At 40.6% G+C, this 24,951-nt stretch overlaps 3 protein-coding genes across 5 annotated transcripts in view; all 3 read left to right on the plus strand.

Moving 5' to 3' along the window:
* The window catches only part of LOC6549581, a 34,063-nt gene extending 12,929 nt beyond the window's left edge, over window positions 1-21,134 (plus strand). For all 3 annotated transcript variants that reach the window (XM_001974430.3, XM_026980904.1, XM_026980905.1), the window contains exons 3-7: window positions 6,890-7,098; window positions 10,221-10,356; window positions 17,838-18,100; window positions 18,161-18,284; window positions 18,352-21,134. In XM_001974430.3, the coding sequence (XP_001974466.1) occupies window positions 6,890-7,098; window positions 10,221-10,356; window positions 17,838-18,100; window positions 18,161-18,284; window positions 18,352-18,452 (833 nt within the window). In that variant the 3' untranslated portion in view covers window positions 18,453-21,134. The remainder of the gene's footprint in view (window positions 1-6,889; window positions 7,099-10,220; window positions 10,357-17,837; window positions 18,101-18,160; window positions 18,285-18,351) is intronic.
* Window positions 21,135-21,312: 178 nt separating this feature from the next.
* Window positions 21,313-21,971, plus strand: LOC6549580. The gene has a single exon (XM_001974429.3). The coding sequence runs from the start codon at window positions 21,466-21,468 to the stop codon at window positions 21,838-21,840; it is 375 nt and encodes a 124-aa protein (XP_001974465.1). The 5' UTR covers window positions 21,313-21,465; the 3' UTR covers window positions 21,841-21,971.
* A 1,752-nt stretch (window positions 21,972-23,723) lies between these two features.
* LOC6549579 (uncharacterized protein CG31750) lies at window positions 23,724-24,857 on the plus strand. Its single transcript, XM_001974428.2, has 3 exons — window positions 23,724-24,014; window positions 24,215-24,616; window positions 24,669-24,857. The coding sequence occupies exons 1-3, from the start codon at window positions 23,724-23,726 to the stop codon at window positions 24,855-24,857; spliced, it is 882 nt and encodes a 293-aa protein (XP_001974464.2).
* Window positions 24,858-24,951: the final 94 nt, after the last annotated feature.

The raw sequence follows: 24,951 nt of genomic DNA on the forward strand, positions 1-24,951 counted from the left end.
TTGTCGTTATATCAGAACGATGAAAAAACTATCGACCATTTGCAGCAATACCGACGATTGGGAATCGATTTATAGGCCAATTTGCATAATCATTAACTTCACATGCCGCCACACAAACACACTTGCAACATCCACACACTGTGTGGCAATAACTTTTACTTAAGCTATGGCAGAAACAGCGATGGAAAAAAAAAGGTTGGCATAAAATTTTGCTTGAATTTTTTATGTGAAATTGATTTTTCCTAACGCATTGCGGCTGCTTACCCCAATTTTTCCCCTCTGCCACGCCCACTCAACTTGCGCCCGGAACAACCCCGCCCACATTTTGATTTGTCATGTATACTTACCTTTATCGGTTGATTTTCCTTCACGCTCACAAATCGGAGTACTCAATATTTTCCGAGCAAGGAAAGTTATTTTGAAATAATTTTTATCTTAAGGGTTTTATTTAAATCTATTTGATATTTGGCATTTTTTAAGAATAACATGCTTATATTAGTATATGCAATTAAGCTGAAGATTTAATCTTGTTCTGAGCAAATCAATTTTTCCAAGTGATATGTCCAGAATACAAGGCAGAACCGATTGAAAAGAGAAAGTTTTCATAAATTCCTATGCCTCCACCTGGCTACGAAAATTGCTTAAACTCGTGATGGTCAAAGTCCGTTTTGGCCTCATTAAAGCGCCTCCGGTCAGAGCCGGGCCACTGAATTATTTATAATACTCTCGGCCGGTCCAAGACGTCGTATATCCCTTGGCATGGTAATGTGCCACGGCCAAATTGTCTTTATAAATATATATACACCGCCCTCTGAGGTGAGCGTCCGTCCCCTGGGGCTGGTCGGCGAAAGTTGAATAGGAAGTTCCTCAAATTATGCCAGAAGCAGTCAAAAACAAGAAAAAAGAATAAAAAAAGGGAAGGAAAGTAAGGAAAATTGGTTGGTAGGAAGCGTGCTTATGGCCTTTTATTTTAAATTCTCTGCTATATGCTTGGGCACATATTCTATGGCAGTCTAGAAGCCAATATGTAGCCCAACTTTCGGTCGCGGCCTCCAGGCATAGAAAATTTTTTCGGTGCTATTCGAAAGAAACTTGAATTGGGAGCAGTAATCAAATATTAATGTGGCTAGGAAGGAAGTCCAAGGAGGGAATGCAATAAGTGGGACGTATGTTAATGGAGGCTTAGTGGTGAAATTTGCTACAGTGTGATGGTTCAACTTTTTGAATAAATAATGACAGGTAGCATACACTATTATCAATTAGGAGAAAAATTAGGAGAAAATATCTAGTTTTAAAAAGCTGAGCATAATTATGTCATAAACTTGATATCTGCAATGTAATTGATATATGCCTAAGCTGTTCAGTATTCACCCATTAAAGAACTTAAGCCGATTTCCATCTTATGTTACTCCCAAGCCGTGTCTTGTTCTCCTTGACTGCATAATTCATATGGCAAAGGAAAAGTTGCCTTGGCTGTTAGGTTGCTCAAAGAACGAGGCACTTGGCGTCGCCTTAAGCCGTCTTTTCAGCGCCGCAAATTGCATTTAGCGCATTAATTTGACGCCTTCATGCGCCTCGGGGCTACAGGATATAAGGAGTTAAGGCAGTTAACCCCGCCACCCGTTTAATTATAGCCCGATGGTCTAGGTCCTTCTTCTGTGAGCATTGTTTCCTTTTCATTTGGGCGCCATTGCAATATTACCATGTGATAAGTGGGTGAGCTGCGGGTTAAGTCATGATTGCCAACGTTTTTTGTCCGGGAACGTTAGAAAGAAATTTGCAAAAAATTGGAATTAATTATTTTAGATTTAAAATATGAATATATGTTATGATTATACATATTTTGCGGTACTTTAAGCCCTTCATGCAAATGGTGCAACATGATTCCTACACTTTAAATTATACTGCTAATATTTTTGAATACTGTTCATAATTTTGGCATTTCATTGCCTTCGCATGCTTCTCACACCCAACGCGGCTTCCGTTGGCTTTTGGTCCTCGCTGCGCGCTTTGATGTCTTGCGGTTGCTTTTCCGCCGGAAAATCTCGCGGGAAAGCGGGCCTGACCCCAACCAAGCGCGGAAATTGTGCGCCGCAATCTCTTAAGACCGGCGACAAATATACCTGGCCTGGCATTGGTGGTTTGGGATTTGCAGCGGGGGGCGGTTTGCGTTGGAGCTTTAGGCATTACCATGATTTAACAGCAACTTCTGGGCTTTTGTCGTCTACTCTCGGATGTCTTGCGTCTGTCTGCGGGTTAAACGTTGCGAGTGAACTCAGGTAGAAGAGGACACGCCGCTCGTAAATAATTAATCTGCCCGCAAAGTGCGATTATCAAAGTGTTGGAAAAATGTTAAATAGCTCCCCAGGGCAGCGATGCGGCCAACAACATTAAAATGTGTCGAAAGTTCGGGCCGCAGCACTCGAAAAATCTTTTAGAACCTTTTGGACAGAGATTTGAAGAAAATCTATCACATTAAATAAAATTAGCTGAATGTATAATTACATATATGCAAGCTTGCACGCAATATGCACCTACTCTTTAGTTATATCTGAATGAAAGATTCCATATTATGTTCATAACTTTCAAAATCTTAGTGTATCCTTGTCACTCGCTTCATTCGGGATACTTGCCCGCTGGCCACTAAACTTGGAGTTCTTGATATTTTTGACTGCTTCAGTTGATGTTTTTCAATTATGCAAATAAAGGGATTAATTTGTTGCGGAAAAAGGGACGTTGCGTGGGTGGCAGTGGCAGTCACTGGAAATTGTTTTAAAGAATGCGCCAGGCGCTGATAAAAGTTTGTCTCAGCCCGCCCCTTCCATTTCCTTTTGCCCGAGATACCAAACTGTGCGACAACTATAAAAATTTCAATTACGAAAAAGGGGTACAGACTTTTCTTCAGGATGAACACCAAAAGTATGGTGGCTGTGTCAGGGACAAGTTCCAAAATTGACTTCATTAAAGTTGAAACCATTTTTGGATGCGGACAACTCGGCTGTTTGGGAAAAAAGGGTAATATGTTCTGGAACAAGTAATATATAATAAGTATATTACACTTAACTGGTATGGTGTTATTTCAAACTAGGGTTTTATGAATATACTTCGATATCAATGATTTGAAAACTTTTCTAGGCGAAATGCTCATTCAGTGGAACATGAATGCAGAGCTGCGCTTCATTTAATTTTATTTCCCTTCAAATTTGGCTGGTGTCAGTTTCAGCTCCGTGATATTGTATTTTTTGAAGGCTCTTGTGTTTCTGGTTGCCCAACATTTGTTCTACCCCTTTTGGCCTCACTTTATTTGCTGTTTCAATTGTCAGTTGAGCTGGAAGTGGCTGTTGAGTATTAGGTCTAAATGGGGAATTGCAAACATTCCGGCGAAAGGGGAAGAACACCATCAAGGAACTCTTTATGGTGATATGGTGAGAATGGCGGAGCTGGAAGCCTGAAAAAAGAGGGGTTATGTTGTGGGGGCGTTGCACAAATTAAACCCGAATGAAAATTAAACGATGCATGAAATTACTTTCCTTCTTTTTTAACTTTTCTTCCTGCTGTGTTCGTTGTCGTGGGCAAATTTTCCTTAACAGCTACTCCCCTTAATTCTCCCTCCCGCTCTTTTGCTTTTCTTCGACTTTAGCTTTAGCTTTTGGCTTTTGGCTTTTGACTTTGAGTGGATCGGGTTCTTTCTCCCATTTTGCACACACAGTGGCGTAGTCATAGGGGTTCGCCCCAAAGCATGTAAAAAACAAATAACTATGGATGCCTAAGTATTATGATTTTAGACATACCATTTGCCCAGCAGTCAGAACAGCAATTTAATATTAATTAGTATCATTTTTCGAACCCTCTTATTAACTAAATCCCCAGACCGACCCTGCTCCTCGCTTCGCTTCAAATGTCCTTGCCCTTCTGTTGGCTTTTTTAATTTTTAATGTGCAGCCGCTTGTTGTTGCCGTAGTCTGCAGTTGAAAAAAGGACACACTCCATTTACGCAGTGGGTCCTGCACCGGCAGTGCCAAAAGGAGAGGGGCGATGGGAGTGGCGGAGAGGGTGAAATGTGCCAGGCCAATTTGCAAAGTCAAATGCCAGTCAACTGCAATTAAGGCGCTAGGACCGCAAGGCGTATCCCTACAGGACATGGGTGAGCCGGTCTTAAATTACCAGGATCTCTGCATTGTATTTTATAGTACGGGAATTTTGCAATTAAATTATAGTTTCTAAGATAATGTCAATTGGTTCTGAAGATATTTATGCAGGGAAAGTTGTGGGGCTTACTAAAACTAAATCTCAATAATTAAAAATTATGGTATTAAATATTAACTCATGATTTACTGAAATGTGCAATTTGTAAAAAAATTTAACTTCCAGTTAATTGCAAATGTTACTTTCTACAACATTCTGAATCCTTAAATGTATACGAACGTATTTTCCTTCTTCTTGTACACTGACACAAATCCGGAGCTTATTAGCACATTTTATGGCTCCGTCTACTCCATTTATTTGGCTTTTTCTTGTGTTGGGTTAACAAAAATATGCCGACACGGAAATGAATTTTTAATGCACGATGTTGTTGTTGCTGCCGATTTGTATTTGGGGCAATAAAATATTCGAGCCCAAAAAAGAGTGGACTGCATGTGCGCTTGTGTGTGCTTGTGTGTCTGTGGAACAGCAAAAAGGCAAACAACTAACTCATTTTGTGGCTTCCATCGCTGCCTCTTCTTCCCTTTATGCCAATTGTCTGCCAACAGCACACGGCCACCCATACACACGCACACTAAAAGGGCAACACACACGTGCAAGTAAACAAGCTGAAAGCATTCAACGTATTTTTTATTGAAGGCGCGGCAGCGATTTTGATTCCGATTGCAAATCCGCTGCTCTCTCTTTTTGCGTCCCCTTACTTTGTCTTTTTCTGTGCACTTGGAGAAATGCTTGACCTACATGCTAGATAATAAATGAAAAACTTATAAGATAACATTTAATTTTACTTTTCTGATATCGGATTACAGAATGGCAACCAAAGTAGTTTCTGGCCTGCTTAGATTACTCATTCGCCTTAGTGGCATTTGATATGAATAAAACTTGATGAATACAATAGCACGTATTTTTTGGAGTGTCTCGCTGCCCTACTTGTGTTCACAGTGTTCAATTCTACAGATGCCACTGTGCCAATGTCTCCGTGTGCATGACCTCCGGCTGGGGTTTTCCGTTGGGCGTCTGACAGCTCAATATATTCGCCATTTGTCGCTGTGAAAACCACACACTCTGCCCCCTTTTCCCCTCAAGGTGGTGTTTTCTGCCCCTTCCTCACAAGTTGTCACATAAAGGTGGCATGCCCAGTGCCGCAAAACTGTTGAACGATGTCATAGACAACAGGAGATCCTGAGCTTACAAAACCCTGCACATGGAGATGAACAGGAGATCGGGAAATAAACTATATTACAATGGAAAATATTATTTAAAAGTAATTATATCGAATAATAGCACTTGAAACATTACTTTTGCGCATTTCTTTGAGTAAAATAATAGTGTTGATACGTAAATCCGTCACATTTATCCCAATAGCGCGCCGTTTTCGTCCTTAAATTCGCACTCACTGCTTCGCCAATTTAACTGATCGTGCAAGCTACACATTTCCGTGTTGTAATTCATTGGCCTTATCAGGTGACCACTGTACCCCTAGTTCCTTTAGTTCCTTGTGCATGAGCCCTTTCCTTTGCCATCCGCACTTTCCCTCGGCTTATTCGTGATGTTGTTCCTGAAGCGGCGAATGCAGGAAAATCAATTTCGTTCTCCATTTGCAGCTGGCAATTTGCATAATAAGGTCGTTTGGCGCAATTTGCATGTGAATGTGATAAATTCAATGGCGGCGCTGCACGTTACAGCGCACACACCCACACACATGCATATACATATGCGTCTGAGGAGTAGTGTCTGTGCTGGTGTGCGTGAGTATTTGTTTTTCCCGCTTTCCCACAGAAAGAACTCACTTTTTCACGTTTGACGTTTGCAAAAATGAAAAGTGTAGCGGTATATTAAATAAGTTGGCGCAACCCCACCCACACAGCTCAAAATATAACGGTTAGCGTCCTGGCCGCGGTTACGGGTACCGCTAGTCCTTCGAGGACTCACCGAAAAGCCGCCAAAATGTTGCCAAAGGCAAATATGGGGATATGTGCCAGGTTTTGCTGTTTGTGATTTAAAAGCTTTTGGCTCTGTTTGGATTTGAGTACCCTTCGTCGGGGTATACAACCTATTGTAGTGACCAAGTTCAACTTAAAATCCCCTTTCTTTGTGATCACTTAAATTTATATTTTTATAGTTTAACTGACTCATTTCAAATGAAAATTTCTAAATTAAACATCTTGTAATATATCTATTTTAAAACTATCTTTTGAACTGTGGATGTGGAACAGTATTAGTTAGACTTTTGCATATAGGGCATCTAAATTCCACTCGCAAATGCCTACTTTTCTACTGGGACTTTGAGTTTTTGGCGCATGTATTTTTGTTTCGCCTTACACGTGAGTTGTGGACTGCAGTGACGTGCACTGGATTTCCCCGGGATCTGGTAGCCAGAGTCCAGCAGGACAAGTACAAATTCATGTGACAGGGCCGCAAAAGGTTTTTTGTGTTTGCCTTCTGGCCTTTTTGGTGGGAAAATATGGCCAGCTGGAATTATAACAGTTGAAATATGAAAGTGGGCTAGGGCTTACGAATTAAGGGGGTAACTTTCGTGCACTTGCAGTTGAGAATGGGAATGGGAATGGGAATGGGAATGGGAATGGGCATGAGCTTGGGAACGGCATCATCTCGGGGGAATCCATTAAAAATAATTTCGCCACACTAACTTCCGTTTCTATTTCTTTACCCACGCTAATTGCAGACATTAGCAGCTCGCTGACAATGACCGAGGTGAAGATACCCAATCACATAATGCGCCTGAAGAGCGCCACTCTGGGCTGTCGTTACGCCCTCGACGGGGAGTCCTTGTACTCGGTGAAGTGGTATAAGGACGGGCACGAGATCTACCGCTATGTGCCACGCGATAAGCCCCCCGGACAGTCCTTCCCCCTGCCCGGCGTCAACATCGATGTAAGTGCACCGCAACAGGATATAGAAAGTACATTTCTTCATAGCTAATTATATGCTGATTGTATACATTTTTGAATAGCAACAAATTTATAATACTATACTTTTAAACTTGGTTACTTTTATAGACAACCCTATTGTGTCCTAAAAAATATTTTAGTTTTTATAAATATAACAGCCATATGAAAACGCTTTGATCAACAATGCAAAGCTGCTTCAGACATTCTATGTTTAAGATGTGTACAAATTTATCTTTTTTTTGTGATTTTTCATTTCTGAGTGGCAGAATTAAGTTAAATCATGAGCCCACACTTGACACAAGACAATATGCTGACCAATACACATTTTTTCTCCCAGTGCCAATCGAAAACAGCAACAGGTGTTGCTTATCTAAGGAAAGGAAGCGGAAAAATTTAATTTCAAATTTTATTACACTTTATGGCGCTGATTCTGAGGAGGGTGGGGTCTGTTGCTTTGGATTTAGTGTTACGACCCTATCATAATGATTATTTTAAAACATGTAATTGCCACAATGGCGAGGGAAGCTCTTTCTGTTCTTTTCGCAAGTTTTCCGCCCGCATTCGCTCCCCTGTTTTCACTCTGCTTGTTGCTGATTACGTCTTCGCTGGAATGAAAATTGCTGCCACGTAGTTTTGCCATTTAACTTTAATTTAATGTGGACGTAACCTTCCTTAGATGCCCATAAAAATGTGTGTCTGGTTGGGTTGCTTTCCGCCCCGCCAACCGTCCATTTGCAGTTCCCCGCCCACTCCAAGTTAAGGTCACGTGTTGGTCTGCTTGCCTTGCGATCGAAAAGGTTAACGGAAATCACTTAAAGCTGTCAATATACCAGACAAAGTTGATATCCCTTTGCTGGCCCTCTTAGCTCCGTGCCGCTCTAATAATAATAATTTGCCAAAAGCACTTAAGTGCGTCTACTCTGTGAGACGGTCAGTCAAAGCAAAAGGAGGCTAAGAAAAGTGCGATAGCACTGAGGAAAAGGTGGTATTATAATGGTTTAATCTCTCGTAGTTCATCAATATTTTAAAGATAATAAAGGGCTTCGCATACTTTTTGCATATATTGTCTCAAAAAATCATTTAAAGTCGGAATATTTAATTCATATCAATAAGGCTTAAATTCTCTCAGTGCGCAGAGAAGTAAATCCCGTCAATTGTCGAGGCTAACGTGGCGTATGAGCAATGTGCCAGCGTGTTTTATGGCCTGTGTGCGTGTGGCCAAGCTGCTGGAAAGGGAAAATCGGAAAATACAAGTAAATGGGTGGCGGGAGCGGGAGAGGAAGGGCAAGAAAAACGCTAGCTAAGGGAGACTTCTTTAGTGGAAGCATAATGCGTAATGCGGCATAATTTTCTTTGGGTTTCCATATCTGCATTTCGTCGCCGCCCACTCGAAAAGGGTTGAAGGTCGAGTTGGGTGTAGGGAAATTATTAGAACAGAAGACGGGCACTCCGGCTATAGTAATGATGTTGTTGTGGTATGGCTGGGAAACGCTTGATAAGCATTTTCACATCAGCTTTCGTTGCACTGAATAAAGTAATTACTTTATTTAATCAAGATCTGGGTATGATATGTAGGCATAAATTATTAGAAAATTTATTTAAGTTTTAGTGCTTTTTATTACGGAGAGCTAGTCTCGCATATATAATTATTTTTGTACTATTATTTTGAAAGACTGCTTCAACTTCTGCTTTCTTTAAAAGCTGCATCGTAAAGTTAACTAATTACACCAAAGACATTCTATGAAAGACTTTTTCATTACCATAAGACTTGGTTTAATGTAAATATGTATTTCCCCGCGGTAGCATCTTAGCCCTCTGTTATTCCGAATCGGAATGTGTCCTTCGTTTATTTGTTGGCCACTTCAATCAGGGCACATAAACAAGGTTAGAGCCCTGATTCTTTTTAGCCAAACCAAATTTGGAATTACAAATAACAACTTCAATCTGCAGTCATGAGCGAAGCGCCGTCGACGAGAAAGCAATAAAGGGAGACTGCAATTTGAATTGCGGTAAGATTTGGTTTTTTGGCTAGCACTGCCATTCCCCCCACCACAACTTTCCCCACCCCCTTACGGTCCTGTGGAAAACATCCCCCTCAGCAACATTTTTCTAGGGGCTGCTGACAACTTGAGCGTGGCGAAAGAATTGGCAAAAAGACGAAGACGCAGCTGAAGAACGGGTGGAAGAATCGGCTTAAGTACTGCCAAGAAGGCAACAAACAAAAGCCAGTCCGCAGTCATTGTAGAGGACCAAAGGGCCAGCCATGGGTTAAGGGGGTGGGGTGGGGACAGCTGAAAACAAGCAACAAACCAAAAATAATGTTGAACGTGACTTTTGTGATTGTTTACGCCGGGGAGGAGGAGTGGAGTGGTGGTAGGGAATTGTGACCGGGGAAAGCACAAAGCGAGAGCAAAGAATTTTCATAAAAATTTGCTGGAATCAAATGAAACTTTCTTCCCGCATGTGTGTGCGATAATAAAAGTGCAACTTAAAGAACTTGACTTGACTGCAATTGTTGCCCAGGGAAAATGAAAAAGGCAGCACAGGAAAAAACTGTGCGAGTGACTTTTACAACATACCGCCCTTGCATGCGTATCTTGTATCTTTTATTCAGGCCCTTGTGCGATTGTTTCTGGATATTTCATTTTCATTTGCTTGTTTGGTTTTCGGTCTTGGCTCTTCCGACTTTTTGGTTTATGACTTTTGCTTTCCTTTTGGCTGGGGTTTCCTTGCGTTGCGGCCCTTGAGAAAATTACATTTTTCGCCTACATTGTGGCTAAACTAATAATAAACTGTCTTTGCCATCATCAATCTTCATTTTGCCTAGAATTCGTGAATGTTAAAAATCATCCATAGAAAAATCTTCGACTCTAATTGCGTTTGATTTTATGTCGATTCATTGCCATGCAATTTATCTCGCTTGGGTTCTTCACTGAAAAACAAACGGAATTTAATGCCCTTTGCATTAAAGCCCTTCAGATTTACTACACAACGTAGCTGTGAGTTTCTGTAGCAATATGAACTATATTTCTTAAATATAGATTATTATTTTCTTAAATTAATCTCGAATACTCATGGAAATCCCTACCCCCTTCTTTCTTATAGCTGCGTAACTCCTCGGACACCCAGATCCTCCTGCGCCGCGTTACCCTGCAGAGTTCCGGACTTTATCGGTGCGAGGTGTCCGGCGAGGCGCCCGCATTCAACACCGTATCCGAGTCGGAGACCATGACCGTTGTGGGTGAGTTTAACATAAGGGCGGTGCATAAATGCTGGCGGAATGCGAATGCAAATGGGCGGGGAGGGGTCTTCAGAAGGCGAGGCACTTGGACATCGGGCGACAGCAGAAAATTTAATTAAAATGCTAATAGTGCCGGGCAGCAAACAATGTTGTGAATGACAGTGGCAAGTGATGCGGCGTCAGAAGTTGCTGGGACCAGAATGCAGCATGCTGAGTTATCCCGAAAGTGCAACATAATTGCTGGGAGTGGATAAAGAGCCGAGAAGCCCGAAGGCAGCCGACAGGGATTGACAGCGGAAAGTTAAAGGATAACGGCCAAGGACTCCTGCTCCTGCTCCTGCTCCTGCTCCTGTCACCGCGCCGAAAAACTCGAATCGAAGCAAAAGCATTTAAGAGCGCACGCAAGGCAGCCGAAATCTGAGGCTGCTGAATGTAAATTGCATGCAGGTTGTCAGCTGCCTGTCAAGGAGTCTTTGATGGTCTTCCCCCTTTAAAAAAAAACCAGAACACCATTTTCATATGGGGAGTGTTATGTTGAGGTGAAAAGCAAAGTGGCAAGACAGACGCGTCTCAAGTTTGATATTGAAGCAGCTGCCTTTTAAAGATGGAGAAAAGCAGTTCCACTTACTCACTTTGAGCTGGTGATATAATATTTGATAAATATGTATTTTGTATCTGTCTTTAGAATATTAAAAATATTGCCTTAAGGGCGTTATAAAAAAGATTTAAGTAAAATATAAGCCAGCTTTAATAATAAATTAAACATCTTGAGGGAAATCCGCATTTAAATTTAAATGCATCCTTTATTATTTATTTAATACATCCCAACACCACACTGGTGTAGTTTCTCGAATACCCCGTTCTTGAGGCCGCATTAATCATCTTAATGATATTAAATTCCTACGCTTCCCCACGACATCTTAAAGAGGCTGCCTCCCGGAGGTGGAGCAGCTCCTGATGGTGTTTCACCTGGATTCACCTGGTCGTGGCTGGAGCTCGCAGGTCTCCGGTCTCTGGTCGCCAGTCGCCAGTCTCCAGTTTCAGTCGCAGTCCGTAAATGGAATTCATGTAATATGGCAATGCGTTGCAAATGGCATTGTCGAGTCGTCTCAACTCCCAGGCTCCTTGTAAACTCACTCACTTTTCTCTTGTTCGCTGCTTTTTAAAGGATTTCATCCTGCACTTGTTTCTTTTCGCTTTTCTCCTCATTTCGCCTTGGCAACCCTAGACTCTTCATAGTCCTGCTCCTGTGCCCATTTCCACACTTGGTTTTTTATGCCTCCCCACTCTTAATACAACTGCATAATCTAGGCAAACAATTGAAATAGAATTTTTGCAGTCGCAGTCGACGCTTTGCCAACAAAAGGCGCACATGTGTGTACAGTGAAGGGGCGTGGTCGTGGGCTGAAGTGGGCGGGCCCGGGTGCCACTGTCATCGCATTTTTGAAGTAAAATTATGTTTTCATGTCCGACTTTCAAGTGGGTAAAAACGGGGCTAAGACAAAGGCGCCATCTGGCGGAGGCTGGCTTGCAGAAAAAGATCGTTTATCCTATCACCATTTACATATGTGAAGGATAACGAGTACACTTGAGAAAACAGTTTCTTTTCATATACAACTTTTGTGTGATAACATGAAAGTTTTACCTGAATCTCCATTTTATATTTTCAAATATTTCTTATTTAATAATAATAATAATTCTTTAAAATATTTAGTTGGTATTAAAAAAGATTTATATTTCCCGCCGTACAAACTCGCCTCTTAAAGCTCACAACCAATTCACGGAAGTTTTCACACAACCCAATCAAGTTTGGCGAATGCGCCTGAAGTTAATCACAAATTTATAAACTCATAAAAGAACCAAACGGTTATCAGTATGTGCAGCACCAGAAGCAGTGACTAAGCCAGGGAATCCCCTTGGGGACACCGCAGCACAGCCACCGAAATCATCAATGGAAGCCGCTGTCCTCGGGGCAGGAACCTGCATTAACTTATGGCAGCAAGGAGCAGGACATCGCCAAGAAAGGCGGCCACGCCCTCGCCCACTCACTAAGCACACTTCGTGCTGATTTTCCTTTGGGCTATTCCCTTAGCTCACTCTCGAACTCCCCTCACAACTGCCCCTTTCCTCTTTCCTTCAGAAGACGCATTGGAATGCCGGGGAAATGGGAAATGGCTTTGCATATTAAACAATGTGTCTGGGCAGCCAAATTGAACGATATTCGAACCGAAGATATACAAGCAGAGCTCATAAAATATAGGGCACGAAGAAAGAGGGATGCACAAATCTAGATGGATACAGTGGTCATTCGGTACTCGAAAGTCTGAAATACGTAAATATCCAGCGAAATAATTGAGCAAGGTTAACCAATTCAATCCAAGCTTATAAAAAATATATAAATAAATAAATATATATATTGTTATAAATAAAAGATATGAATTGACGGGTTCTATTTCTGTTATAAAGGCCAACTGTGGGCGTTGCAAATCGAAGCAAAACAAAGAATTCGGTGGTGGTAAGGATAAGAGAGCCTGGTTAAGTGGGATATGCCTCATCATCAAGAACTGGGTCAGCAGCATCGGAGAAAGGGAATTCAGGGAAATCAGAGAGCAAGAGTTTTCGTCCTCCTAATGCAAGTGAGCCATGAAATATGCTCCAGTGAAAGCCGATTTTTCCCAAAGGGAGTTGACTATGCTAATTTGGTGATCGTAAAGTGTCAGCGGGGCATTTCAGAAAAAGTATGATGTTTAAAGCTTGGGTTTTCGCGGTTTTTAATAAAACAATACTTGATTTTTAGTATTAGGACTTGTTGTGTAGCTTAGGCACGTAACAAATACTTACGCCGAAATAGAATTGATAAATTGTGAAATTTAGCTTGGGCCGTAACTTTTAGAAGCTGTGTGTGCCCTAGACATTAATGAGCTCCTTGCCTTTGGCCTCCTTTGGATAATTTACAGCTCATTAGGGTGACCAGGCCAAGGACCAATAATAAATATTACGGCAGAGTGCCGCCCCCAGCTTCCTGCGCCCCAAAGTTCGCTCGTAGCTCATAAAAATCACATTTAACTTTGCTTGCCAGTGGGAGGTTGCCTGCGATTGTAAGTAAGGGGTCTTGTTCCAGGTCCTTTATGCAGGCAATTGCTTTTTTATATTGTAAAATCGATAAGCGATCACATTATGTGTATGTCTGTGCATGAGGGGTCTCCGAAAAAAGGGAAGAGAACAAGAAGCGAAGAAACTCAGCGGGTAAAGTGAGTTATATGTGTGTTTGTCCTTTAAAGTGCACTTAACTATAAATTCAGAAACAGGATGAGGGCCCAGAGAGGCGCCCAGGACATCGAGCGGAGAGCGCAGGACATCTGCCAAGCGTTGAGAGCCTTGCGTGCTCATTAATTATAAAACAACGCGAGATACGCAACAAATGCACTCAAACAAATTATTTTAGCTAGTAGTAAATAAAAGAAAACTTGCGCATCGACTTAAAATATGCGTTTTCCCTTGCTCAATACATGCTAAAAGTGTTGGTTTATTTTAGAATTAAAAGAAGATATTGATCACTACTTCGCCGAAAACTGTTCCAGTGTATAAGCACACATACCGTGGAATCGGAGAGTCCGATGCAGGAGAGGATACGGAAGAGCCGCGGAAATAACGGAACTGTAATGTTGTCTTAACTCAAACATGCCGCAACTGAACCGAAGGATCGAACGGAAGGGGGAAAGGACTCGTATCGTGCATTAAAAATCGTTGCCATATGCAAAATTAAAGATAACACACGAGAAATGTCACGGGAGTAATACGAAGGGACCTCGGGGGAATGGGAATGGGCGGAATGAAACGGGCCGTGAAGTGGTTGGGACAGGGGAAATGAAACGGAAGGGCAAGTGGGAAGTGGCACGAAGAAGTCAAGTACCGAGTGGAGTTCAGTCTGGTTTTCCTTTAAAATCGGGCAGTTCTACCTTTGTTAAAGTGCAAAAACGTATGGGATAAATAATGGCTGATTTTTATAGTCCAAACATCACTCATTTAATCAGATAATGAAGTGATTAAATTCTAAGTAAAATTAAGTTAAGAAAAGTGATAGAGAGGAAAACCCATTTATATTTCAACCGAGACGTCGGGAATACCACAGCTATTTTACATAATTTTATTGCGCATATTTACATATTCCTTTATATTCCGCTGAATTTATTTAATATAATGGAGTGTAAATCATTTCGGAAAATGATTATTAAAATTTTCGGGATAGAGATAAGCCCACAGAAATACCAAAAATTTAGATTCAAGAACCAGCTCTAAAGAAGACAGAAAAAAACACTTAAGCGAAATGCTCAACATGTGCATAATCCACACCTCAACACTAACACACACCCCTCAGCGATGGGTCCTTTGCAAATGGAGCAGGTGAATGCCTAGAGGGGAGCTACTGTACGCCACCCCCTCATTGCCAAAATCCCAACCACCTGACCTGGCTTATCACCTGCTAAGAAGAAGCTACCAAGTGCGCTTCGAGCGAAAGGAGGAGGCGGTTTAGGGTGTTCGGTTGGCTGGCAGCAAAAAATATACCGCAGCGTATTAAAAGAAGACCACCAACTGAGCAGGAAAGTCATGCAAAAAAACCTAGATAGACGCCCACTTACAGTGCTCACTGTAGTTGCTCTGAATACGCCTACTCTTCTCCAGCAAGTAACATTTTATAAGCAACGTTTAAATTACGAAATATTATGGGCAAAAAGAAACTATATGCTTTTGCATTAATCGCCTTTTAATTTATTTTTTAAGCACTACTTATTATTTCAATGAAGCAAAGAAGGGTATTAAGAAATGTACCTTTCAAATCTGGCAAATGGCTATTTCTGCTGTGACTATTTTTGGTATTTGTTGTTGCTGCTGGAAGTGCTTCAGACACTTCTTTTCTTGTTTTTTTACCGACCAATGCACAAAAGGTGTCCTCCGCATCATTTTTCCCACCACTCTCCTCTTGCGGCAACAGAAACTGCTTAGTCATAGGAAAATACCGAAAATACACTTGAAGCATGTGGCTATTCGACATTCGGCCATTTCCCTTTTAGCTTTTAGTTTTCGGCTTATTGCAGGTCCTGTGACCTGAGGGTTTTCCTCCCCATCTGCACACATTTCTCCTCATCTGGCTCGATTGCCCCCAGTGTTCCCTCCTCCTTTTGTGTGTCCTTTATCGTTGCGTGCTAAGTCTGGCCAAAATAAATTGCCAACTCATACAGACATACGTGTCCTTTTTTCACGAACCCCCCTCCTTCTACGGTTTTGTCTCCATAGATTTATGCCGCAATATAAAATTTAAGTGCGACAATATGGCGTTGACTTAAAAAATGCTCTCATAATATATATAAACAATTATCCGAACATAACCCCAATACAAGCAGGTGAGCTGCGGCTTAAAGCAAAGCAAAGCAAGGAGTTTCGGTAGCAAATATATTTGGGGGTAATAAATATCTGGCCAAGATAACGTTGAATTTATTCAGTCATCAATTAATTTAAGTTCGGATTTTCTTTTTTGGCAAGGCAAAATAAATTGAAGAATTCAAGGCTGTGTTGGGCTGGCCGGCAAATTCTTGTGTTTAAACTCAAATGATTATTTCTCTGTTTTGTACAAACTATAAAAAAGTGATTCTTTATTTCTGTGACATATATGTAAAACATTAAATAAATATAGGAGTAATGGTTTTTTGCTAGTTGCAGCTGGTCTTTATGACAGAATGAAATTTGGAATGGCAACAAAGGGGAACCATGAAATAATATTTTCAATCTGTCCAAATGCGTTTATCAAAAATGCATTTCTCCAAGCTGGATTTCCAGATTGCACCAAAGCCGACCGTTATAGGTCTTTTCCATCCTCCCCCTACCAACTTTTACCCCCTCCTCCGCCAGAAAGTCAGTTGCTTGGAGAAAATTAAGTTTACAAGGGAGAGAGAAGGGCCAAAGAAAAGTAAACTTCACTTTATAAATTACAAATAAGCAAACGGGAGAGGGAAATGCAATCCCGAAAAAGGCCAACCTGACCAGGACGCTTACACTAAGAAAAATAATGTAATCTCGTTGAGAGTAAGAACTACTCCAAGTATTTAATTGATTTATCTCTGAATTGGCCATTAAAGCGTATCAATTAGACAATTTATCTTTTAAGCAAGTGCAGACTTATGTTTTTTTAAACCATTAAAAATTAATTTTCTATTATCACTTACATACACACATACTGAAGCCGCAATGTGTTATGAGGAAGAAAATCCCCCTTCCAATTTATCTGGATTTTGGTGAAATGAATATTTTTAATGCATACAGAAAACACTCGTGTTGGATGAGGAGCAGGTTTGCAGAAATAGGGGACATGGGCATGGCCTAAGGAGGAGCCCTGATTCTAGTCCTGTTCCCACTTGACTTGGTTTTTATTTCTGTACACGTTATGTGGAAAAGGATGAAACAGACGGAGTGAGTTGTGAAAGACAATGGATATGGTTGATGTAATAGTTTCGTACAAACCTATAAGTATTCAGGAAGATTTAGATTTAATTTTACAAATTGCTTTTGACTTGTGGAATTATATGAACGTCTGTAAGGATGGCGTACAGCAGTTTTTATAAACCTTAATTCTTTCTGCCTTAATTGTGGAAATGATTTTTTTGTATTTTTGGTATGCCTGGGAAATATGTCGAAAAAATTCCTAATAGGTGTTGCTCCAAAACCATCGACCCTCCAAATACTTCCACCCACAAACATACTTCCACGGTCGGAAGAATATCCCCCATACATAAGAAAATTGCTGGACACACTTGCACACACATGGCCAAATAAACTTTGAATAAGCATTTCGTATGCCCAAAACGAAAGTTCTTTCTCTTATTCAGCTGTGTTATGGGCAGCATCTCCTTTCCCTGGCGAAAATCTGCACATAAATCTTGGAAATGCCTTGCCAGCCTCCACGGGGCAAGTACACTCCCCTCCATACTGCCTGATTCTACTTTTGGGGCAGTGGGGCAAATAAGCGAAGCTGCATATAAAATAATAAAACAGCCGGAAGGGTGGGAAAATGTGGACGGAAATGGGCAGCTAGTTCGTCTAAGATTTATTCAATTTCCCCGGCTCATTAAAATTGAATAACTGAACTCAAGCGGAACTACAAATGGGGGATGCCCAGGGAAGTTCAAGGTAAAGCTATGTGAGTTAAGAGAACTTAATAGAAATTACGTTATGAATTCTCGGCCAAGCACAATTTTAGGCACAGTTGCAGAAGAACTTCGAAAGAAATAGTTTGATTATATAAATATATGTTAATATAGTCTGGTAACTAAAATGAATGAAACCATCACACTGAACATTTTTGAGTAGTGCATAACTGTTGAAGCATTAAACGACCAATTATACATTGATACACTAAGAGGGAAATTTTAGATTACAAATAAAACTATATTTGTGCAGCAAGTAGTGACTAACTCCTGCCATTCCAGTGACTCCCAACCACGGACCGAAAATAACAGGTGGCCAGCCGCGCTACCAAATCGGAGACACCGTCCGGGTGAACTGCACCTCGTCGCCGTCCAAGCCCGTCTGCCACCTGAGCTGGCTTATTAATGGGGAACCGGTGCAGAAGTCGCACCTGCGGCAGTACGACAAGGTGGTGGTGAATCGAGATGGGTTGGAGATGGCTCGCTTGGGCCTGGAGTTCAAGGTGCGGCCCTTCCACTTCAAGCACGGCGACATGAAGCTGAAGGTGAGTTGTAGTACAGTTTGGATGAGTGTCTTCCATTGATCGTACTTCGTTTTCCCGTAGTGCGTGGCCAAGATCAGCTCCTTGTATCTGCAGAGCAATGAGGAGAGTGTGGAAGGCGAAAGCCAGCAGCGAGCCCCGGCATTGGAATCGCGGGAGACGGTGGCAGCCAAGTCGAGCACGATTGGTATATCCCCAATTTTAAATATTCGTCTTATTTCAAGGAACAAGAAACTAATACTTTGTATTTTCAGCTGCCGGCTGTGCAACACTGCCCTCAAGCCTGATTGTAGTACTGCCACCTGTTATCCTGCTGCTGCTGTTTCAAAATGGGAACTGGCCCAGAAATAGTTAACTCTTTTAAGAATAAGGATCGCAATAACTGAAGCCCATTGACTAGCAGAGCCGTTCGTAAAAGCAGACATATCCTACGCCAAAAACTTTAAGACAGAAACCAAGGGATTTATTTATACCTTTGGTTTAATTCAAAATTCAATCGATGTATGTGTGCATGAAAAAAGAGGATATATATTACCTAATTAAGAGCCAGATATTCCACTAGAATATCGAAATGGTAACTACTTAACGCGAGCATTTAAACAGAGGCTAAGAAACTGTAAATAAATATTCTTAGTATTAGGCAATTGTATGTAGCTCTAAGAAATTGTTGTTTAGGCAAATCATTCGTTGATCTTATGTGATATTTTCTTCATTTTGAGAGCGATAGGAAGTAAATCCGTGTAGAAAATTAATTGCATTCGACATATTTGATTTCATTTTGAAAATCCTTTCAATTTATCATCCATTTTGGGCATATCAAAAGCAACAATACATTTCGATTGTAAAAAACATATTCGCACTTTGATCTACATACCAAGACAATTTAACCTAACACAATTTTTCATTAACTTAAGATTTAAAGCAAGTGTAAGAAAATTGTAAAGCAAAAAGTCTAAACTTTATAGAATTAAACTAATGGAAACCATGAAAACCAAGTAATATCAGCCAGAAAGTAATTAAGCTAAGACTAAGGAAAACTTGCATTTGCATTCCAAAAATTCCTCAAAGAGAAAGATTATGGATAAGTATTTTCATCAGAAAGCTGTAAATAGCCAGACAAAAAGCCAAGGATTGCACAAGTTAAAAACTTTCAAATTTGGCAGTAGTCCTGATATAAGCGTGTATGTAACTAAATGTAATCGGTTTAATCAGTGCCGAGCTGAGAAATGTCGAAAGGCCATTTCAAAATTCTCATTACCTATGAAAATGTTCTTGCAAAGGAAACTAAGCCTGGTTGTTTTCAATCATTTCTGAGAGCTGTAATAGTTTCACACACTGTTCTGTTAGTTCGTTAAAAACTGTAATGAAGGTATATGACCAGGTGATATTCACAGCTGAGCTGTTGCACCACAGATCTGTGGGCAGCCGAATCAAGGAGACACGGCGCCATTGGGAGGAGCGGTGCTCCTGGTTTCCGGCTGCCCAAAGGAATTTGGAAGCAAGGTGTTCTGAAATTTACAAGGAGAGTTTCGAGCAGTACGGCAACGATCACTTCGAGTTCTATGCAAACAGAAATCGTTTGAGGGAAGAACACAGAGTTAATACCAAATCATATAGACGTCGGGAAAGAAGAAGGTCTCATAGACCCATGGACCACTTAAAGGAATTCAGGGTGTCACCAACTTCAAATGGGGATTACGGAAGTGTTCGGCCAATGCAACTCCTTCAATGGCTTTCTAAATCTTAAATCTAAACGATTAAATTGTAAAGTTTGCAAAATAGTAAGATAGAACTAGTATAAATAAACATACACCAAACCACATTGAGGTAAGGTGTATTGACCTTATAAAGAAAATGAAAAGAGAATGAAAAGATTATAGGCAAATTACCATAAACTGGCATCGTTTACTTAAACATATTCAATTGTAATGCGAATTGATTCAAACTTAAATTTCAAGGAGCTTTTGTTCACTTTTAAAGAAGGTCAAATCCATTAGTTGTACCAGCCACTTCAAACCATTTTTAAATGTAAATTCGTATGAGCTATTCATAAAAAGAAAATATTCGTGTATGACAATTTTAATAGTTTGAGAAAAAAAGTTTGGAAAAAACCAATTGAGGCAGTCATTCTTTCCAATGAGTAACATTAAATTCCCCCTTGAGAAATTAGCCACATGCATGATACAAATCCTTGCCTTATGCATGATACAAATCCTTTGCCTTATGCTAATGTGGCTCAAACTGAGTCAGAGTGCCCCAAAGTCCGATACCGAGCAGTTTATGGCGAAACAAAAAAGGTGGAAATTGTCTGAGACATGCAAAATGCGAAAACGCGCAACGAACCGCAATCGAATGCATTCAAGTCCAAACAGAGTAACCAAGCAGCAAACAAAAGGCCAAAAGCAGTTCATGACTCATGCGATGACTGGGGTTTCCATATGGAAAGGTACATCGCATGTCTGCCGGAGTCACCTGGGCGTGAGAAATGCAATCCAATGGCTCATTTGCATACAAAGCCGTTCGATTGTGGGCCAAAGGCATCGGGGCGATGGCTACAAATGGCCAGCAAGCAGCTGCTGGTCTGGGCCGAAAATTTATCTCGGACATCTCAGCTTGGCATTGATCGACTGGCAAGGGGCGTAGACCCCTACAACTTAGCCAAAATGAATGTTTCTTGTACATAGCCAGCGACGTTTGAACTCAAATTTACTTAGGATCTAAGCGAAATAAATCCTCGGCAACTCTGTAAGCTAATCTACGTCTAAATCTAAGCAAATCTTGTGCGTGTTGTAAATTCAAAATTAAAACATAACTAAACCAAACCCAGAAGAGGCGGAAAATAAACATTCCTTGTCGGATTTAGCTAAGTCAACAACTAACCTTCCTTCATTAACCTTCATCAATGAACTTTGTTAATACTTTAGTTTACCATTTATTTGTAAGAATTGGAAAATCAAATGTTCGACAAAGAAAGTAAAAACCAGATAGTTTGTAAAACTGAACATGAAAATGAAAAATAAATTAAGTCAAGAAAAGCAAGCAAAAAGCTGCGTCTTTTTTATTAATGAGGATCGCATTTCCCCTTTGGATGTATGTACTTACTAAAACAATCTGTTGATTGTTTGTTTTTAGTATATTTTAGATGTCATTTTCAGGACTGGAATCAGACTTCATAAAGAAAACTTTGTGAATACAAGACTTTGTAATCTAAGCAGGCCTTTTTGTGCCTGTTCGATTGGTATTTTACCATTTTCCATAAGCTAGAATATAAAATGTTCCTCTAAAAAGACTCACTAAAAACTTCAAAGTGTATATTTTGTATGGTTTGTTAATCCTCTTATATCTGCGTTGATTCTTCCCAATCCAAGATGAAGGAGTACGGTGAGGTGATATTTGTGGATCAGCTGAAACACTGCCGCGTTGTGGCAAATCAGATTGATAAGACTCGCATTAACTGGCAAAAAAATAGCGCCTGGTTTGCAGATGCGCAAAGGGAGCAATATTCCCGATACGCGTCCATTTACGCCGAGTGCAGGGAAATGTACGGAGATAAAATATACGGATACTACGCCAGGAGAAACCGTCTTCGCTCGGAGTACACTTTCAAGTCCAGGACGACGACAGGTCCTGGAAACCTGTTCACAAACGAATCCATGGCCCACTTGAAAGGATACAAGTACTCCCAGACGACCAATGGCGAATATGGCAGTGTGCGCCCTTCGGAATTATTTTTCTGTTTCTAAATTCGTTTCGAGTTATGGGTTAGATGTTTTATTCAAGGACCTGTGAACGCAATTTTGAATATATTTATCTACCTTTGTACATAATCCGCCTCAAATATTGAAATAGACTTTAATATCTTTAACTACCTTCATCGCAGCCCATTTCAAGATCTTTGATCCAGCTTTCCTTCACCTGTAATATGTACAAAACTCTGTTGCACGACTAATAATATAATATGTGCATTTTTGGGTGAGACATTTAGGCATTTAGCAACTACAGGCACTAAATTGCAGTAACCCATGGCCATGGCATTGCAGAGGGGAATTTGTTAACGGCTTGTGGCGTGTTTTAAATTAATTTTATATACGATTTGTCCGTCCCAGGACGGCCCTTTGGCGGAACTGGCAAGCACTTGGCTCGTAAATTGGTAATGTTTGTAAGCCCGGTTTTATGGGTCGGCGGTGGCCCAGTCTGTTTACCATAATTACCTGTTTATAATTAATTAAAATGCAATAAGCGTAAATTTGATAAAAGTGCCACGCACATGCTTATATGGCAGCTGCAATTGGGGGAGAGTATTATTTTCATACAAGTGCGCCTTAAATTATAAAATAATTTGGCCGCTGATTACTACATGTAGGTATGTTACTAAGTACCCTGTATGTAAAAAAAATGTGTTAATATTGCAATAATATCATTTTACAGTATAGGCATTATAACAAACACAAAATTATTGCTTTTCAGAATCGAAAGCTGAATTTTCAAATTTGATTCTAAATAAGATTAAAATGATCAACTAAATTACGACCGAATGGATAATTCGCAATAATTGGGGGTCGAACTGAACGCATAAATTAACAATGGACCGCATGACACCACCTCTCTTAAACAAATTTAGTCGAAAACCGCGTGAAAATGCAGCATAAACACACTGTCTAATGTAATTACCATTTCAACTAGTGTTTGGTGCTTAACTCCCTCATGACCCGCGCTTATTGACCATGAATAACTAAGGGAAACGCAACTCGAACTGCATTAACGCCCCTCGCTAACCCTTTCTGCCCTCCAATACCATGATTCATTGGGTGAGTGTGCATATGTAGGTGTGAGGCCTAATTGCCGCTACTTTTTATTTATGACGCCAAAGGTAAAATGACTGGGGGTGCTGTTTTGGTGGGCTTGATATGCTAAAAAAACACTGATAATGCAACTTATTTTTATTTACTTTAAATGGCTTGCTTGGAACACTTCAAAACTCAATCTATCAGATACATCTGCGTCATCAGATACATCTGCATGGCATCTTCTGCCATTGACACAATTAATTACCAATCAAGTACGCTTTCAAAGTAGTGAAATGTTAGTGAAGGCATTCTACCAATATGGAACTTTATGTTGATAACTATTATTACTATTTTTTTCATTAAAGGTCGAACAACAGTTAGCGTAAATTACTTGGCATTAATGCTAGTCCATTAGCTATGGGGAAGTAAGTGTTACCAAACAAAAAGAGAACTAGTAGATGATGGTCGAGCAAAAACTACGGACTTCCAATAAGAAATGGCAATCGCGACTGCTGAAATGGTCTGTTCTCAGCATATCATGGACCTCATATATTATTTATCGTGGTTTCGTGGTTGGCCAAATTAAATACGATTCGAAAATACGGAAAATGATTATTCAGCCGCGCAACATCTGGACCAAGAGACTTGCTCTATGCCTAAAGATTATTTTACTCGTACTTAACCAGTTTGGCATCCCATATTTAGTGCTTGCCATTGCCCCATTCATTCCAATAGGAAGTAGAGGTTTACTTTTCACTTCCCCAAGGTTCTTCGATGTACTGATGTCCGCTGTCATTATGCAACTCACAATTTGGAATGTTGTTCGGCTGTGTTACTGGATGAGTAGTGTGTCCTGGAATCGACAATTTGTTCAGCTGGTAAACAACGTGATCCGCGTAACAACACAGATAGATGCCACTGTGGCACCGCTTTACCTGGAAGGTACCTCCTTGCTGATCCTGTACATAGTTCAGTTGGACCTGACTCTGCTGCAGATGGTTGGATATAGTCAAATTGAACTACACATCTTCTCGCTTTACAATTTAATGCTGGAGCTTTATTTCAACACCTATGTGGTCTACGAGTTGCTCCTACTGTCCTGGATCGCTGCTTTCAATAGGTTCTTAAAGGTAGTACAGCACTTCAGCTCGAAAGATAGATGAAGATAGATATAGAAATAGATATAGATATGAAAAAGATCAGATGGATGAAAAATCCTGTTTCTATAACCAACATACTACAAAAACTCCTGTATAAACAAATATGTCCTGTCATCTTTCATTATGACTCTATATCCCGTTGATAAATACCTTCTTTTAATTCTTTTTAGAAATACGCACAGGAATGGAATCCCTCCAAAAAGCAGCGCGCTCATTTTCTTGAACTGTTTAATCTATATTCAAGGATTGGAATTATTCACCAGAACATCCAGCATCTGTGGCTGCCGCTGGCAAGTGTTATTTTCTCCGACATTTTAATGCTAGTGACCAATTGGGCTTTCGTCATATCCTGCTTCCTATCCGATAACTTTGCCGAAGGAGGCATTTGTAATTGGAAATATGAAATACCCGTCATCGCCGCCCAGGCTTCCCTCTTACGTATTTTGTTTATTGGTCTGTGCAACGATCGATTGGCCCTACAGCAGTGCTTCCTTAGATTGCAACTCCTGGTCATAAGCTTAAAGGAGCAGGATCAGCTGGATCAGTCCTTTGCCTGGGATGTAAATAATCTGGTGGGTGTGCAAAAATCCGTCTTCCACTCTTCACATATTCTCTCCACCGCAGCAAACCTGTTTTGATATCCAGCTGTGGGCCCAGCCGATCAGGAATCAGATTATGAGCTCCAATCAGGAATGCGGATGTTCGTTTGTGCTCGACTTCTTCTTTTGCGCACTGCTAAATGCCTTGGGCTGTGTGCAGTATAGAATATCAGTGAACATTCATCCGTTCCACTTCTTAGATACCATCACCTAATGGAAAAACCTAAACGTGTTTCCGGAATAAAAAAAAACTAAATTAAACACACTTTTGGGTAGACTTATGTAGACAATGTGAAATACATTGGGTA

Source organism: Drosophila erecta, unplaced genomic scaffold (genome assembly GCF_003286155.1).
Source record: "Drosophila erecta strain 14021-0224.00,06,07 unplaced genomic scaffold, DereRS2 tig00000092-arrow-pilon, whole genome shotgun sequence".
Lineage (NCBI taxonomy): Eukaryota > Metazoa > Arthropoda > Insecta > Diptera > Drosophilidae > Drosophila > Drosophila erecta.